We start from the raw sequence: 19,554 nt of genomic DNA on the forward strand, positions 1-19,554 counted from the left end.
GCTGCTCCGTCAGTCTCTCCTCCTCCTGATGATCAGCTGCAGGAGAACAGATCTTTATTAGAAGGTACCACACTGCACTGTTTGGGGGAATGAGCCCTTTAAGGCTGCATTTGGATTTATACACTTCTGTGGGATACGGCCGGTTCCAGCCTGCTATGTTAGGGTGGGCATCTAGAAACAGGAGGTGGGAAACTTGTTTGAAACAAGTTCTTCAGTCTGAAAAGTTCTCAGGCAGTGAATGAATCAGAAGCCTACCCCCCCCCACACACACACACACTCACACTCCTCACCAACAATTCACTCCTCACCAACAACCTGAATAGCTTCTCCTGTAGCTTCAACAACGGGACAGACCTGTTACTCACCCACCCCAGTCCCACCACCTCCACCATTCATACTACAACATGGACCTGCTTAACACTTCACTTCAAGTCTCTCCACCCCCCACGATGCCTCTCTCCATACTTGACAGAGATGTAAATCAACTCTTTCACAGACCAAACCCCCACAAATGAAACTCAAATGAACCCAACCAATACACAAGAAAAAAAAAAGAAAATCAATCTAATTGATCACAAGTGGACAAACTTCTGGCTTCTGTAGACAAAATAAAATCCAACATTTTATTGCACAGCACTGAACAGGAGTGGCCCTCCAATCTCATTGTACATCCTGTATAATGACAATAAAGACATTCTATTCTATTCTGATCTTCTTCTCCCAAATCACCACGAGCTGCACATGAAGCACCACAATACACTTTTATTTTCAGTGTGTTCAAATATGAACTCCATTTTATTCAATTTTGTTAACCTCTTCCTGTGCATTAATTTATAGCAGCGTGTGTCATTCAAATGAGGCCTTTTAGCACTGGCGGCCACTGTTGCTGACTTTTCAGAGCCATTCGTAAAACGTAAAGTTTTCTGCCGCTGTTTCACTGCATGGTGTGTATTACAGGAGAAAAGTGAAGCGATTTTCACGGCTGTGAATTAGGTTGGGCTCTAAGGCTGAACTTGCTGCTTTGTATCAGTTCATATCACAGATAAAAGGACACAAAGTGCGTACTTGTCGTCTTGCTCTAATCTCTGTCTGTGTTTCCCTCTGTGCTGCACACAGATGCTGCAGTAGTTTGGTTTGGACCCTAAAACGTATTTGCAGCACAGAAAGGGGAGCGTGTTCTCCCACGTTTGTGCGCTTCGGCGTCGTGTCCAGACGAGGACCCGCCCACGCTCATACGTAAAGGAGCAGTTCACAGAAACGCGGTGGGAACGCGGCCCGTTCTTAAGCGTTTCGCCGGCTCGTTGGAACCAGCACCGGAACCTCGCAGTGGAAACGTAGCACGAACCGTACATAACGATGTTGATGCGCAGATGAATTTGTAGCTGCTCTCCCAGGTGTAGCTGCAGCGGTCACTGCTGCGTGTCTTTAGCCTTTTGTCTCCTGCTCTTTGTGTTTTGTCCTGTGTGTTGTTGCTGGGATCTCTGTGCTCCTCTTTTCTCTCCTCTCTCTCCCCTCACCGCCCAGCTGCTCTGTGCGCATCATTTTAGGAGTTCACTTCCTCTCATGTGTTCATCCACAGCAGTTTCTGCTCCAGCTTTCTGCCAAACGCTCAACTGCTAAAGTTAGCTCGATGCTTACCTGTAGCTGAGCCCACAGACAGATTAGCGCTGTTCTCAGGTCACATCCAGGAGATCAGGGTGGGTGATCGATCCAAGTATCGATACGAACGTTGGTAGAGATGTTGGATCGATGCTTTAGTTTGTTTCTCCTCTAAATTCACGTCTTTTCATCAATGAAAAAGCAGCTCCGTTAGCTCCGCTCTCCGACCACGCAGCCACACTTTGCTCCGCCCCCTTCTTCCTGCTCTGCTGTGGTTTGTCGCTGGGCGGTCACGTGACTCAGCTGCGCTCACAAATCACTTGGGCTGGAAATTCTCTACAACAGCAGCAACTTATAAAGACGAAAAACAGGAAGAAAAGAAGCAAAGAGGAGAAAAATCAGCATCAATTAATATTAATCATCAATAATCTGAGTAAATCCAAACTGCAGTTTATCAATGATTTCATGCATTAAGGGAACAAAGTGATCCAAACCTTCCTGCCCTGTGTGAAAAACTCATTTCCCCTCATATTCAATGATCAATGAACTGTGATGAAGCAGATTGTTGGAGAGCTGAGTTCAGTCTCACTGCCACACTCAGACCTGATCACTGCAGAGCTGACGTTTCTGAGCTCAACTCCACCAGCCTGACCTGGGTCGGTCAGCCAGAACTGCACTGATGTTAAAAGCCAGAAGAGGATTCTGTGAAAACTAATCTCATATTACTGTGACTGTGAATTTAGCAAAGACTTAAGACAGGGTTTAATGATGTCATACTTATAATGGATGTACCTACTTAAGAAAACCTCTTAAGGAAACAAGCATTGGTCTTTCATATGTCAATGTTGTTCAGTGAAGTGGATTAGCATTTAAATCTAATCAGTCCAAAGTAAATTCTGCATATAAATTTCCCCACATGACAAACAGTAACATGAAACAGTCACTATCTAATAATTTTCCTCAAATTCATTAAAAAATGTGGATTGCATCCCTTCAGGATCAAATCCAGTTCCAATCCATGAAAATCTTACTGCAAACTAAAAGAAATGATCACTGATCAGTGCACAGGTAATAGTTATATATGCAGCCTTCTTTCAGCATGGATGTTCAAACCACAGCAGTCAGCACTCGTCCCTGAGATGCATTCCTGCACCTCTTTAGACACAGCTGTTCACATCTGGCCGTCATCCTGGTTAGTTTCCTGTTAATGTCTCAGGTATGATCTCAGGTACCTGTGGAAAAAGTCCAGTGAAGAAAGTTCCAATTTTTCCCTGTCAATTAAACCAAATACCATGAACTGCAGGTCTATGGGTCAATAATTCAATTTACACAAACTAAGACAGGACATCAAAACACCCATAAATATTCTAAAGATCTATTTATTCAATGGCTTTTATTATAGATCTTTTATTTTGTTTATCAGCATGAGAAAATGATCCTGGGGAATATGGACCAAAATAATATCTCAATATTTTTTACCTGAATGATATACAAAATATATCTTGATATTTTCTTCCTCTACAAGGTATAAACAAAAAGGCACCTCAGAGTCAAAGCTACATGTCCCAAATGTCACACAGACACTTTTATTAACATTCAGCTGTAGATGTACAGGAGAAACTGCTCAAAAATAAACCACTGGCATTTAAATAATAATGCTCCTCAAAGAAATGAATGTTTTTTTCCTCCATAACAAAAGACTCGCAGCTGTGCTATTAAAATGCTAACAGAAAAGATCCAGAGCAAAAACAGCAAACAGCTGACTTCTTTACAAAGCCAGTCTGCAGTGAAGCAGACTTCACCACAGTGCAGGATTTTAGTCAGCTCAGTAAATCCATAGACATATGCGCTGACGTATCACAGCATACGAGGACACGAACAGATCCACTTCCACTATTAAGGTCACGTGACTTATGGTACATACCAACAGCCAGGTACTCTTGGGGGTCCGGGTGATGCCAAAGCGTCTGAACGGACGCAGTACAAGGCTGTATGTACACAAAACACGGCGAGGATTTCAGGTGAACAAAAAACTCTCCAAAAGTCGCCAGCGTCACTGGGAAAACTCGCTAAATTTGTCGCTAGTCACTTTTTGGAAAAAGAGTCGCTAGAGGGGTCTGAAAAGCCGCTAAATCTAGCGACTAAGTCGCTAAGTTGGCAACACTGTTGACCTCTTAGTGCCATGGTCGCCATCTGGTGGCGTGGCATGTGTAATGCATCCCAGTTTAACAGGTGAATTATTTACAGTTTTTTAGGTGTAACAACCCATATGAACATTAAACAGAAAAGTGAACAGGACTTCAGCCTCAATAAAATGAAAAGTTATTGGGGGGTGTACTTTCTAAACATTCAATATGTACTGGGTACCACATAATAAATGTAGTCTGTTTGTAGCTCTGGAGGCCAGGCTTTCTGAACTGGAGACTCGGCTCCGCACCCTGGAAAATCCTACATCTAGCCAGGCCCCTGTAGCGGGTGCGGACCATGGTAGCTTAGCCGCCGTTAGCTCCCCCCCAGCAGATCCCGAGCAGCAGGGAAAACAGGCCGGCTGGGTGACGGTGAGGAGGAAGCGTAGTCCTAAGCAGAAGCCCCGGGTACACCACCAACCTGTTCACGTCTCTAACCGTTTTTCTCCACTCGGCGACACACCCGCCGAGGAACAAACTCTGGTTATTGGCGACTCTGTTTTGAGAAACGTGAAGCTAGAGACACCGGCGACCATAGTCAAATGTCTTCCAGGGGCCAGAGCAGGCGACATTCATGGAAATTTGAAACTGCTGGCTAAGGCTAATCGTAGATTTGGTAAGATCGTTATTCTTTTTTTTTTTTTTTTTAATTAGGGCCTCAGAGAAAAAAAAAAAATCTGACAGGTACCCCAGCCATGCAGCATGAACAGGCAGGAAACTGGAAAAACAAACAAACAAACAAAAAACACACAAACAAAAAAATCATTTATGCTATCTGCTACAGGCTGGGCTATCTGTTGGTTGGTAGTGTTTTAAAACATCATTGGCCCTCTTTTTGTGTGTGTGTGTGTGTGTGTGTGTGTGTGTGTGTGTGTGTGTGTGTGTGTGTGTGTGTGTGTGTGTGTGTGTGTGTTGCTTGCATGTCCCTGTGCACATATGTGCCCATGTTCATGCTCTTGTGAAGGCATGCATGTGCTCCCTCCCAAATTTAACGTAGTGATCCCAACTCATCATGAGATTTTTATTTTCTTCCCCTTTACAAAAAAAAATAAATAAAAAAAGAATAAAATAGACAAAAATGAAAGCACCTCAGTGACACAAGCATCCAGACCCCTAAACAACGACAAAGAGTATCAGAAACCAAATCAGTCAGTGTGGTGAGTCCAAACAGCACAACACAGGATGGCAACAAGAACCCAAGTGTCAGCAACCTGCATTAAGGCCAAGAAGCAGTAGAAACCCCCGCGCCAGGGCAGAAACATGCAGGAAGGTCTACATCAGTGTCTGAGGGTCTCTACAAAGCCAACAGAGGCAGAGAGCACAACCCGGTCCCACCCAGGCGGCACAGGCACCCAGAAAAGGAGCTCAAAGCACCGCACGAGCCGAGAGACAGTGAACAGAACCAAGGCCCGGGAGGCACAGCAGCCAGGACAACCCGGATGCCCAGACTCAGCCCCAGCAGCACAGGACAACATGGCCCACAGGATGCCCTGCACATTGGCGGCGGCGGGGCAGGCCCGGAGGAACTGTCCAAGGATCCCCAGAGAGGCAGCGATCACAGCGAGGAGACAGGGCCAGCTCTGATTTTGTGGGAAGTCAGCAATAAAGCTCTGATTTTAAGTCACATTTTGACTTCAGAGTTCTGCTCTCTGCCTGCCACACTGCCTATTACAACACCCACGTCTTTCCTTTCTCATTGCCTCAACATTTTATGTGCCCTCTAAACTTAAACCTTTATCTGTTCATCAATTCATCCACGCTAACATGTGCTAACAGGGAGAGGCTCCGGCAAAGCTCGCTCAGACACCGGAAAGATCCAGATGAAGATACGCTTTACATAAAGGCAACACGCAGGAATAATGAGGAAAATGAGTGACAAAAAACATCAAGGACAAACAGTGTGTGCAGTTTGTCACACAGTGTGTCTGCTAGCTAAAGCAAAGAATGAGCAATAACTTCACTCAGATGGAGAAAGATGGAAAAAAGATGAAGGAGAGAGCAGCAGGTCAGCTGATCACAGCCTGCACACCAACATCATTTACTGCAGCTACAATAGAAAGCTGTGAGTCTTCTCCCCATGCAGAGACACTACAGCTGATCTTAGGGTTCCTCCACCTTCTGAATCCAACTGTAACCCCTGAGGATCCTCATGTTGGTGTTTAGGTGGAGGCACAGTCACCCTCTACTATGGAGGACACAGAGAACAGAGCTGTGTTTAAATTCCCTTTCACAGTTTGTGTCCTACACAACAGATTCAAGCTGAGTGCATTCATTAGGATTTATTAATTCATTCATTAAATTATTAATTTATTAATTATTCATTTAATTAATTTATTCCAATTTAGATTGGAATAACGTTTGTATTCTCATGTATTATTTTATATTATTACAATAATATAAAATGAGGTTCAGTTAGCTTTACACAAAATAGCAGGTAGAAACGTCCTCCAAAGAACTACTTTTACTTTCTTACTTTGACTACATTTCAGAGCCTGTACTTTTTTACTTTTACTTAAGTAAAGATGTTGAACCAGTACTATTTTTAACACAAGTCCTTGTACTTCTACTTGAGTACAGAATGTCAGTACTTTTGCCGCCTCTGGTCGCTGCTCAAGCTTCCTTCCACAGTTTGGAGTAAAATCCTCTCTGTCTCATTCAGCCTTCTGCTTCCTGAAGCTCGGACATGGGCCGTGAGTCCTGCTGTCCATTATAAAGGATACTGAATAAAAGTTTTATTTTGAAAGGGATCAAATTACTGCACATTTCTGAAATTCTACTAAATCAAAGTTGAGACTCACAAACTGTAAACACAATTAGATTTTTAGCAACAGAATAATCATAATGTTAGTGATTATTGTTTACTCAGTTAATAAAGGACAAATGTTTAACAGTGAACTCCAGCAGGTTAATTAATAAACAGTGGATCAACCAAATAATAACCAATTAAATAATAATTAGACAGAGAGCAGCAGATAGAAAGTGCTGACTAACTCCTCTGTCTCAGTTCATCTTATCTTCTATTGATCATCTCACTGAACTTCACTTGTGGCCATAAAATGTGGGTAGAACTTGTGTGTCCTGTTAGCCTGAGCCCCACAAACATGGCATCAATAGAAAGCTCAGGATTCCCCCCTGACAGTGCAGCAGGGCTCATATGGATTACATAAATAATGCTGATGTAACAGTCACTGACACAATTTTATTTAAAGGTTTTTTGTTTCATTTGATAATTAAAGTTCTTTTAAAGTTTAGATCCTAAAAAGATCATAACTGTGTTAAAAACAAAACAAAAACAAGGCTGTTTTTATTTTATTTTGATATTTGCAGTGAATATAATTAAGTCATTTATCAGCACCCTCATAATATTTTTGTCCTCAATAGTTTCTGTTATGAATACATTTACAGTTTGAAGTAATTTTTGGCACTGAGGAAGCAGAAAAAGTGACTCATCATAAAAGTTTCTTTTCAACTTTGTTCCATTATTGAATTCTTAGAGTTTTATTTTATATTTTATGTAACATGAAGTAAACAAAGAGAGGATTTTTATATTTATTGACTTTTATATCTGTTTACATTTGAATTAATAATTTAATATGTGACTACCGGTGCCAGCCTCACAGATGGAGGTGTTTGAAAGGGTTAAAAGGAGGCATGCTGTGGTCCTGAGATAGAGGAGGTCCCAGACCAGCTCCCCTCCTTCAGCTCCCCTCCTTCAGCTCTCCTCCTTCAGCTCTCCTCCTTCAGCTCCCCTCCTTCAGCTCCCCTCCTTCAGCTCCCCTCCTTCAGCTCCCCTCCTGCTGCTCCTGCTGCTCCTGCCTCGGTTCTCTGCTGCAGCCCGAAACACAGCGACGACTCAGGTGGAAGCGTCACCTGTCAGGCTGCCACTCAGCTGTCACAGAGCGTCCCAGAGCAGTGATTAAGGAGGAGGAGGAGGAGGAGGAGGAGGAGGTTGGTGTTGTTTGTTCCCTGCAGTTTTTATTGTTGTCTGTCTGTTGCCTGGTAACCGGACCCTCGGCTGAACCTGCTCAGACTGTTAATGAAGCTGGAGGAGAGGGATGGACACAACAGCAGGAAACACTTCCTCACTCGTCTTCCTCCTCTCTTCGTTACATCTCGAGACTTTAATTGTAAAACTCTTCACAGCTTTCTTAAAGCAGGATCGATTCCTGATCAGTTCTAATGACAGATCAATATTCAGGCAGATGATTATGGATTTCTTAATGTGTAAAGAATACAGTTTTTTATCTAAATAGTTTTTTATTCATTTAGATTTTTTTTTAATTATTGTTATTATTAGTAGTTGTAGTAGTAGTAGTGGTAGTATTAGTAGTAGTAGTAGAAGTAGCAGCAAACTGTTCTCATCTTTCAGAGACCTTTTAGGTCAGAATAAAAATGCTACAGATTTCTTTGCGGTTCATCCCTCTGAAAACTTGGAAACTTTATGAATGTGTGGCCTGATTTTCTGCCCTCAGGTCTGACTGTATTATCCAGTATGAAGTCCTGGAGAAAGGTTCTGCTGGCTGCCCTGCTGGCCTGGCTCCTCCTCTTCCTGTCTCTGCTCTGTCACTTCCTAGATCTCAGAGTTCCACCTCAGACCCGTTCTGCAGCAGAATTCGGACTCGCCCGTGGCCTCACCTCTGCATTTCAGGTTCAGAGTAGGAACCGTGACAGGTTCCTGAGACGTTCTGGAACCTCAGAGGACGACTGGAGTTCTAAACGCTTCTATAAGAAACAGACTATGGAGATTCTGCAGCGCCTGTGGACTGGAAAGCTGACAGCAGGGATGCTGAGCCCTCGTCTCCAGAAGGCCCTGAGGGTCCAGCTGAACTTCAACAAACACCAGGTGGCATACCAAGGGCCAAGAGGGTTACATAGCTCAAATAAAAAGCTATACTGTGACCTCAAGAAAAGGACCGGCATCCGCACTGTAGATGGGACTGAGGAGCCTTTCTCCAGCCTGGGCTGGGCCGGCCTGGTGCCTTCAATGACTCTGCAGGAGCTCTGGCCTTCTCAGTACCAGACATGTGCTGTGGTGACATCGGCGGGGGGCATGCTGAACTCCTCTCTGGGCAGTGAGATCGGTGAGTCCGCAGACATGTTCAGACCTGCTTCAGGTGGTAAATTAGAGATGGTGCATTTAAAAGTGGTGATAGAGTGTACTTGGGGGGGGGGGGGGGGGGGGGGTCATAGTTGATTAGATAATGAAGAAACATTAAGTCAGAGGAAAGAGACCTTTTTGATGAAGCTTTAAACAGTGGCTCACAGGCAGCACTACTACACTGTAAGTCCAGTGTTCAGACACCAGGTGGAGCTGTTCACCTGCTCACAGCACATAAAATACACAAGCTTCACGTAAACAAATCTGCACACAACAAATCAACATGTAAAGAAATGGCAAGCAAAGAGAAATAAACAGTAAACAACCAAATGTAGGCAAATGGTGTCTAAAGCTGCTCTCCTTCTGCTGGACTCAGACTCCCATGATGCAGTTCTGCGTTTTAATGCTGCCCCCACCAGAGGCTTCATGGGAGACGTGGGCAACAAGACCACCATCCGCCTCATGAACTCACAGGTACAGGCTCCACCCCCTTAGTTGCCCTGAGACCTGTACAACAAAACAGGATTGGGGTTACCCAGGTAACGCAAGGGTTCACCCTGTGCTTGCAGAATTATGATGTCATGGACATTAATACACATTTATTTCTGGACTACAGAAAGTTCTTTGGTAACTTGTGTAAATATTCAGACCTCTTTTTCAGCTTTGTCATGTTGCAGCCTGATGTTACAATCATTTGGATTTTTTTGTTTGTTTGTTTTTGTTTTTCTTTGTTTACAATAAGTGCCCCATAGTGACAATTAAAAGGAAAAATTCAGAATGATTTATACATTTATTTAAAAAAACACTGAAAATCACATTTATAGCAGTTTACAGAAACATTTGAAATCTAGCTCTGGTGCCTTCCATTCCTCTTATCATTGCTGAGATGTTTCCACACCTGGAATCCAGCTGTGGCAAACTAAACTGATGAAATGTGATCTGGAAAGACCCACAGCTCTCTGTAGCAGGCCTCACAGCTGACAATGCATCAGAGCAAAAAACAAAACCATGAGGTCAGAGGGTTTGCCTACAGAGCTCAGAGACAGGGTTGTGGTGATGCCTAGATCTGGGAAGGGCTACAAAACAGTTCTTCTGCACTGAAGAGCACAGTGGCTTTCACTGTTCTTAAATGGAAGAAGTTTGGCAGAACTAGGACTCTTCCTGGTTACCTGGCTCACCTGAGCACAGAGGGAGAGCGGTGACAAATAACCTGATGATCATTCTGACTGAGCTCCAGAGATGGGACTAGGTTCCAGAAGGGCAACCATCACTTCAGCTCTCCACAGATCTGAAAGAGTCTGTGAGGAACAAGATTTCTGCTCTGATGAAACAAAGATTGATCTGTTTGACCTCAATTCTTGTCTCAGGGAAACCAGGGCCACAAAGATGGCGGCGCCCTGTGTGGCTGCGGCCAAGCCGGCTCCTGATAATGATGTGCGTTTTTTGTTTAATGTACCGTCTAAATCGTCTTCGAAAATCGCTTACGACAGAAGTACACTACTGGGACTTAGAAACAACAACTGCGCAAAGGATATATCCGGAATTGACTTCGCCATTGATCGAGAAACTCTTGTCGGCCTCGGAGTAATGTCCCAAGACAACGGATCCTACGAGGCAGCGGTCCCTCCTCCCCCCACCAGCCGAAACTGGAAGCAGCTGAGGCGGCGGTGGAGTCTGAGCATACGCCGGAGGAGATGGCGAGGCTGCCGCGCCGGCATCACACATCGATTGAAAACAAACCCTCACAAAACAGCACTACCATCTATTCTTCTGTCGAACGTCCGCTCACTGGAAAACAAAATGAATTATCTCAAGCTGGATTTAACCACTCAAAGACACGTGAGAGAATGCAACGCGATCGTCCTAACAGAGACGTGGCTTCATAACAATGTTCCGGACAGCGCCATTAAACTGGATGGATTTACAACATTCCGCGCGGACAGAAACCACGCCAGCACGGGTAAATCTCGAGGAGGTGGTGTGTGCATTTACATCAATAACAACTGGTGTACGAACGCTGCAGTTATTTCAAGTCACTGCTCAGAGAACATCGAGTTTTTAACCCTTAACTGCCGTCCATTCTACCTGCCACGTGAATTCAATACCGTCAACATCACATCTGTTTACATCCCGCCCAGCGCCAACACAAAGGAGGCTCTCTCCACCCTGTACAAATCCGTGAGTACACTACAAAACACACACCCAGAGGCGGCCTGCATAATCGCTGGCGATTTTAATCAGGTCAAACTGAAAACTGTAATGCCACACTATCACAAGTGTGTGAACTTTGCTACAAGGGGAGAGAACACACTCGACCAGGTCTACACCAACATCAGACAGGCCTTCAGAGCTGCTCCCCACCCCCACCTGGGTTCATCAGATCATCTCTCTGTTATGCTAATCCCAGCCTACAGACCTCTGTTGACGAGAAGCAAGCCAACTGTGAAACAGATCAGGGCCTGGCCAGAGGGCTCCACAGCAACTCTACAGGACTGTTTTGAATGCACAGACTGGACTGTTTTCAGGGAGGCGGCCACCACCAACCAGGTCGTCAACCTCACAGAATATACAGACTCTGTAACGGGATACATAACAAAATGCATGGAAGATGTAACCAAGGACATTACAGTGAGGGCAAACGAAAAACCCTGGTTCACCAGGGAGGTACGTGAGCTCCTAAGGGCACGCAACATTGCTTTCAGGTCTGGGGACAAGTTGGCCCTCAAGTCTGCCAGGGCCAAATTGCACCGGGGCGTGAGAGCAGCCAAGCGTGCATATGGGCAAAAAATCAACTCATACTTCACAGACACAAAGGACCCAAGACGTCTGTGGCAAGGCATCCAGTCAGTCACAGACTACAAGCCATCCCCCCCACCATGTGAGGACAACACAGACTTCCTCAACTCACTCAACATCTTCTTCAGCCGGTTTGAAGAAAATAACACCACAACACCCACAAAAATCCCAGCAAATCCAGACGACACAACACTTCAACTGGACCCAGCAGATGTGAGGAAGACCCTACTCAAGGTGAACCCCAGGAAAGCTGCCGGACCAGACAACATACCCGGGCGTGTGCTCAGAGACTGTGCAGACTCACTCACCGATGTCCTCACAGACATTTACAACACCTCTCTGAACCAAGCCACCATACCAGCAAGTTTCAAAGCTACCACCATCGTACCACTACCAAAGAAGTCGCCAGCATCATCACTGAACGACTACAGACCCATTGCACTCACCCCCATCATGATGAAATGCTTTGAGAGACTGATAAAGGCCCACCTGACATCCACCCCCCCCCCACTCTGGACCCTTACCAATTCGCCTACCGCCCCAAGCGCTCCACCGATGACGCCATAGCAACAGCAATCCACCTCTGCTTGGCTCATCTGGAGAACAAAAACAGCCATGTGCGGATGCTGTTCATTGACTTCAGCTCTGCGTTCAACTCCGTCATCCCCCAACATCTGGTGAACAAGCTGAGTAAAATAGGCATCAGCACTTCACTGTGCAACTGGCTGCTGGACTTTCTAACAAACAGACCGCAGACAGTCAGAGTTGGAAACAACTCCTCAGCGACCACCATCATTAACACCGGGGTGCCGCAAGGATGTGTGCTGTCCCCCCTGCTGTTCACGCTGATGACCTACGACTGCTGTGCCAGATTTGAAACGAATCACGTCATCAAATTTGCAGATGACACAACAGTGGTGGGCCTCATCAAAGACAATGATGACTCAGTGTACAGGGAGGAGGTACAGCAACTCATTGCCTGGTGTGAGAAGAACAACCTGCTTCTCAACGTAAACAAAACAAAGGAAATTACAGTGGACTTCAGGAAGAAAAAAACAACACACACCCCTCTCACCATCAACGGCAGTGCAGTAGAGTCTGGGAAAAGCACAAAGTTCCTGGGAGTGCACATCACAGATGACCTCTCATGGACTACCAACACCACTGCGCTGGTCAAGAAGGCGCAGACACGACTCCACTTCCTGAGAAGGATGAGAAGAGCTGACCTCCCTATCTCTGCTCTCACCACCTTCTACAGAGGTGGTATTGAGAGCATCTTGACCAGCAGCGTCTCTGTTTGGCACGGCAGCTGCCTAGCTGCAGACAAAAAGGCGCTACAGAGGGTGGTGAGGACAGCAGAAAAGATCATCAGGTCACCCCTACCAGCCATCCAGGAACTGTACACTTCACACTGTTCCAAGAGGGCAATGAACATCATCAAAGACACTACTCATCCAGCACACAGACTGTTCTCCCTTCTACCATCAGGGAAGCGGTACCGCAACCTGCGGTCCCGCACAAGCAGAATGAGTAACAGCTTCTTTCCTCAAGCAATTAGACTCATGAACACACTGAGGAAAGACACTTGAACATTCCATGCCACTTGGCATTTTACTCTTGCACCTTGTATTCAGATGTACACTTTTTCACTTTACTTCTAGGACCACTGATTGTACTTCTGCTGCTGCTATGTGTGTGTGTGTGTGTGTGTGTGTGAGGGGGGGGGGGGGGGGGGTTGTGTGGTTGCGTGTCATGTCAGTATACTTATTACACACTGTGTGTGTGTGTTGTGTGTGTGTGTGTGTGTGTGTGTGAGTGAAGTGAGTGAGGGAGTGAGTGAGTGAATGAAGAGTGTGAATGAGTGAGAGTATTGTGTTGTATTGTATTGCACATGTCTTATCAGTATGTTAGTGTTCGAATGACTGCGCATATGTAAGTGTGTATTGTCTGTGTTTATGCTGTGAATGAATATGTCAGAGTAAGAAAGGTAATTCGTGTACGAGTAGGTTAGCTGTGTATGTGTGCATGTGTGTGTGTGTGTGTGTGTGTGTGTATGTGTGTGTGTGTGTGTGTGTGTGTATGTAAAGAGAGATTATTGTGAATGTCCTATTTAATTGTTTTTAAACTTGCACATTGGAGACTGGTCAAACGCAATTTCGAACTTCTGTGCTAACCAGGGTTATTATAGTTAACGAAAACGAACGAAATAACGAAAACTGAAATTGAAAAAACATTGTCGTTAACTGAAATAAATAAAAACTAAAATTAAAAGGAAGAAACGACAACTAACTAAAACTGAATTGTGAGTTTACAAAACTAACTAAAACTAACTGAAATTATAGATAATGTTATTTTTTCAAAAGTCTTGTGGATTGATATGAAATCATTTTTTTCCTCTCTCCGAGTTTAAGCTCGGAACGCCGTCGGGCAAATGTGTGCGCATGTGCGTGCGTGCGCACACCGCGCTGCTCCTCAGAGAGTCCCATGTGGAGTGTTTTTTTTTGTTTTTTTTTACTATGATAGCACAGATAGCAGCGAGTGTCTTGTTGTGGATGATGTTGTGGATGATGTACGGAACACTTCTTAGTCAGGAAAAAAAACACCAACATCAAAGTAGACCTGAGAAGCGCACACAAGGCAGCTACGGAAACCGCTCTCATCCTACAAGGCAACCCGGCCTGCACCTCCAGAGAAACGTGACTACTCGTCGGGTCAACGCAGCCCACAACGTTGTGTTTAGTCCTTGTGCGTTTCCGGCTACTTTATCAGTCAGATAATAACAATCAGGACTAATAATCAAAGCATCAATATAAGGACTCACAAATGTCAGCAAATTCCTGGAGGGAGCTGCTGAAACTATGGGAATGGACGTGAAGAAATGAAGAAAGTGAAAAAACAGGGACAAATATGTTTGCACCCTAAAAACTGAGCACAAAGAGCGAGGACCAAAAAACCCCCAGCACACAACCACAAGGTAATTAACACACGCAATCCAGCTATACATGCATAAATGCGGACATGAGGTCGGACACTTCCGTAGGCTACATAGGCCGCAAAGACCCTGCAAGTCTAATCAGCGAGCATCTAACCAAGCTAGCTCCAAAACAGAAGCAGCATCAGGTGGAGAGAACATCAGGATGCAGCTGGATTTGAGCTTTGACTCCTTCAAGGAGTTTGTTTTTGTCAAACACCACATGTAGCTGTTGTTAATCTGCTGCACTGAGGCTGAACTTTATTGGGAGTTTATTGTAGAATTTATTGAGTTTTGGAGTTCATATTGTTAGCAGTTTCTCCCTGTTGATGTTCATGTGTGTCCTTAATATTACACACATTTAGCATGTAGTTCTGCTGTCTGTGAACAGTTGGTTGCTGAATATATTTCTTTAAAGGGTATCTTTAAAGCGTACCTGATTAAGTATGAAAATACTAAAACTAATACTGAAACTAACTAAAACTAAGCATAAAACCAAAAATAAAAACTAATAAAAACGAGCAAAACCACTCTGAAAACTAATTAAAACTAACTGAATTAGAGAAAAAAAAGTAAAAACTAACTAAAACTAAACTATAATGTAAAATCCAAAACTATTATAACCCTGCTGCTAACCCTGTTACATAGATTTTTGACAATAAAGTACACTTGAACTTGAACTTGAACTTATCACTTACCCAGTACATCCCAGCAGAGAAGCACGATGGTCCACAGGACTCAGGGTCTCAGACTGGGCCAAAGGTTCACCTTCCATCATGACAGTGACCCTGAGCACACAGTGAAGACAACACAGGAGTGATTTAGGGACAACTGTGTGAATGTCCTGAAAATGGTCTCCAGCAACAGTCCCCGCCCACCCTGAGCTTCTTGTAAAAAAGAATGGTAGAAACTTTCCCAGCCCAGGTGTGAAAGGACTGCAATTACTGCCAAAAGTCAAGGGTCTGAATGCTTCTTTAAATATGATGAGCTGGTGGAGGTGGCTGGAGAGAGGAAAGTCTGGGCTTTTCTGTTTGGGCTGCTGCTCCACGACCCAGATAAGTGGAAGAAGATGGATGGATGGATGGATGGATGGATGGATGGATGGATGGATGATAAATGGATGGATGGATGGATGGATGGATGATAAATGGATGGATGGATGGATAAATGGATGGATGGATGGATGGATGGATGGATGATAAATGGATGGATGGATGGATGGATTTTTAATAAATTAAATGAAAAAAACTAAAATTCTGTATTCAGTTTGTTATTATGGGGTACTGTGTGTAACATCACACTGCAACATAACAAAACTGAAAAAAGTGGAGGGTCTGAATGTTTCTCTGAGCCCTCTGTGTTTGTGTTCTTCATTTGCTCTCACACTAAAACCCCTGGGGCTGTGCTTAGATCGGGAAACCCTGTTTTATGTTACAGAGTTGATAACCACCGTCATGTGACAGCTTAGCCCAGTTTCTAACGGTCAGGTAAAGATGGTGGCAGAGATAACCAGATATGGTGAACTTTAGTACAGGTCGTTCTTCAGTTTTTGACACTTTCTTCCCTGCCTGTGCTCAGATCGTGGCACTGCCTGAGCACGCCTTCAGCAGCAGCTCGCTGTATAAGGATGTCATATTGCTGATCTGGGATCCGGCGCCGTACTCGGCCAATCTCACCCAGGTAACTACCCTGCGCTGCCCTCAGGCTGATTCTGACCCGTGTAGGGGATTTCAGTCAGCGCCTCTTCGTCTTAGCTCTGTGATCAAAGCAAACATGAGGAACTCTGTTTCCTGCAGTGGTTCCTGAAGCCTGACTTCAACCTGTTCTCGGCGTACGTCGAACGGCGGCGCCTCCGACCGGAGCAGCCAGTCTACATCCTACATCCAGAGTTCATCTGGACTTTGTGGGAACTGATCCAAGAGAACTCAGAGGAGCTGATCCAGCCGAACCCCCCGTCATCTGGGTTCATAGGTACTGTAGCAGCATGGTGCAGCCACAGGAGGAGGCCATGAAGTGAAGCAAGTTCATGAAGGCTGAAATCACGTTAATATATTCATATTAATTTTTTAGTTACAGTATCTGTGTCTTATTATGTAAAAAGGTTTTGTTTTGTTATTGTTACTATCACAATATTTGTTGCCTTATTAATTAATTAATATATTTATTTATTAGTAATTTGTTAGTAACTGATTTTCTATAATTGGTCTTTTTAATTTTATGTATTTGAAAATATTGTATTTTATGTTCTTTTCTGCACTTTAAATAAATTTAAACAAAAATTGAAGGTTTTTATTTGTTTGCTCTTTAAAGGCATCACACACATTAACAAATAAATGTGTGTGTGTGTCTCTTCATGTTTAGGCATCGTGCTGATGATGTCACTGTGCCGTGAGGTCAGCGTGTACGAGTTCATTCCTTCACTGCGTCACACCGACCTGTGCCACTACCACGAGCGTTACCATGACGTGGCGTGCACGTTCGGAGCGTACCACCCGCTGCTCTATGAGAAGCTGCTGGTGCAGAGGATCAATCAGGGGGGCGTGGACCAGCTCCGCACCAGAGGTCGTGTCACGCTGAAAGGTTTCAGTGCCGTCACCTGCCCCACCTGACCCCCCCCCCCCCCCCCTGCTGCTGAGGAGCAGCTGGGAGCTTCAACTGCCACGTTTTAGGGACTCAAATTAATACTGCCGATCAATCCTTGATGTCCTTTCAAGCTTAAAGTTTTTAAGCTTTAAACAAATTAAAGATTAGTTTTATTAAATGTATGTTTAATTATAATTTACAATATAATAACATTAACAAAATCAGCTGTTATTAGGGTTACAGCATGGCAGCGGTTAATACCTTTGGTTCACAGCAACAAGGTCCTGGCTTCATCTGGCCTTTGTGCCCCCCCCCTTTTTTTTTCAATACCAACATCGTATTTTTACAGCAGCCTGTGCCAAATGCAACTGGCAGATAAAGGCATTAAAAACTACCTCTCCATGATCTGTGTGTGGGGCCTTTCTGAGAAATGATGCATGTGATTGAACAGTGATGTCTGCAGCTGCCAGCAGGGGGCGCTCTGAACACCTCATTCTCAGTGAAGCTGCTGAAGCAGAAGCATCGTGTCAGAGCATCTTTACTGATTTGTCCTCTTTGCAGTTCTGAGTATTTGTGCACGCTGAGCTGTTTGAAACATACTGAGTGAATATCAGGAAGCTTTTTGATGCTGTTCCAGCACAGAACAGCAGAACATCTCCAACACTGACTGGACTGTGTGCATTTGATCATGTTCGGTTCTTTAAGTCTAGATTCATGTTTGTGGATTTCATGGCCATTTTCATACATTCTTACCTGTTGTATTTGACTTCACCTGTTAAAATGTAAAAGGGAAATTATACTAAATACTTTATCATAGTCTTTATGTACCTGAAACAGAAACTGATGTCCTAGAACTGCAAAGCTGATGTGCAGCACTGTTAAAAGGTTTCATACTGATCCAACTTTTGTATATGTAAATATTTCTAAATAAATTTATAATTATTCTGAGTGAAGCTGCTGAAAGCATCGTGTCAGAGCATCTACTGAGCAGTTTAACATTATCATAAAGCAGTAATTCACACAATTCCCAGATGATCCCAGTACAGACCGCTGAGCAGGAATGTGACCGTGCATGTACACAGAAGAGTGTGAGATGGAGAACAGTGTTTTACAATGACAGTGTCGTTCTCTTCTTCTTCTCTCATTTCCTGTCTCTGTCCACCTGCTTCAGATGTTATCAGTCCACTAACTGAAAATCCCACACCTGATCACACCTGCGCCACAACATGACCAAATAAAAGTTATTCTGAAACTATTTTAAGAAACAACTTGTGTGGAAGGCTGGTTTTCCCTCAGTGTGCTTCCCCCCTCGTGTGTCAAGTATCTTTGTTGGTCACTTCCTGTTTTATTTTGACAGTCTCTTGTTCCCTGTGCTGTGTGTTCAGTCTTCCTTGTGTCATTGGTGTCATTTTGTTCACTTGTGCCTCGTCCTCCCCAGCTGTCTCACTTTCAGTGATTACCTCACGTGTGCAGTGCAGGGTTATAATAGTTTTGGATTTTACATTATAGTTTAGTTTTAGTTAGTTTTTACTTTTTTTTCTCTAATTCAGTTAGTTTTAATTAGTTTTCAGAGTGGTTTTGCTCGTTTTTATCAGTTTTTATTTTTGGTTTCATGCTTAGTTTCAGTTAGTTTCAGTATTAGTTTTAGTATTTTCATACCTAATCAGCTGCAAGATTCAAGGCGCAAAAGTGACTGTTGTGTAATGAAAACCTGACAAAAGATACTGTTTAAAGAAATATATTCAACAATCAACTGTTCACAGACAGCAGCACTACATGCTAAATGTGTGTAATATTAAGGACACACATGAACATAATCAGGGAGAAACAAAGAAAAACATGAACTCCCAAACTCAATAAATTCTACAATAAACTCCACAATAAACTTCAGCATCAGTGCAGTAGATTAATAACGCGTACATGTGGTGTTTGACAAAAACAAACTCCTTGAAGGAGTCAAAGCTCAAATCCAGCTGCATCCTGATGTTCTCACCACCTGAAGCTGCTTCTGTTTTGGAGCTAGCTTGGTTAGATGCTCGCTAATTAAACCTGCAGGGTCTTTGCGGCCTCTGTACACAACCTACGGAAGTGTCCGACCTCATGTCCACATTTATGCTTGTGTAGCTGGATTGTGTGTATTAATTACGTTGTGGTCGTGTACAGGTGTTTGTACTCAAAGAACCTCCATACGGGACTCTGCCGCTTTCTCTGCAGACCGCAGCCATTACTTTGCGGACCAGCGCGGTGAGCGCACGCACATGCGCACTCACACACACAGTTGTCCTGTGGCGCTCCCAGCTTAAACTCGGAGAGCGGAAACA

The 19,554-nt window shown here is 44.1% G+C and overlaps 1 protein-coding gene across 1 annotated transcript; it reads left to right on the forward strand.

Moving 5' to 3' along the window:
* The first annotated feature begins 8,277 nt into the window (after positions 1-8,277).
* On the forward strand, positions 8,278-17,259 carry LOC115798145 (beta-galactoside alpha-2,6-sialyltransferase 2-like). The gene is made up of 5 exons (XM_030754884.1): positions 8,278-8,866; positions 9,260-9,357; positions 16,229-16,330; positions 16,447-16,621; positions 17,012-17,259. The coding sequence occupies exons 1-5, from the start codon at positions 8,278-8,280 to the stop codon at positions 17,257-17,259; spliced, it is 1,212 nt and encodes a 403-aa protein (XP_030610744.1).
* The last annotated feature ends 2,295 nt before the right edge of the window (positions 17,260-19,554 follow it).

This window comes from Archocentrus centrarchus, chromosome 2, assembly GCF_007364275.1.
Source record: "Archocentrus centrarchus isolate MPI-CPG fArcCen1 chromosome 2, fArcCen1, whole genome shotgun sequence".
Classification (NCBI taxonomy): Eukaryota; Metazoa; Chordata; class Actinopteri; order Cichliformes; family Cichlidae; genus Archocentrus; species Archocentrus centrarchus.

Bases quoted from the DNA above. Each gene is read 5' to 3' on its own strand.
- LOC115798145 (XM_030754884.1), top strand. From the start codon at position 8,278: ATGAAGTCCTGGAGAAAGGTTCTGCTGGCTGCCCTGCTGGCCTGGCTC. The intron at 8,867-9,259 runs GTGAGTCCGCAG...TGCTGGACTCAG, and splicing joins CTCTCTGGGCAGTGAGATCG to ACTCCCATGATGCAGTTCTG. The intron at 16,331-16,446 runs GTAACTACCCTG...TGTTTCCTGCAG, and splicing joins ACTCGGCCAATCTCACCCAG to TGGTTCCTGAAGCCTGACTT.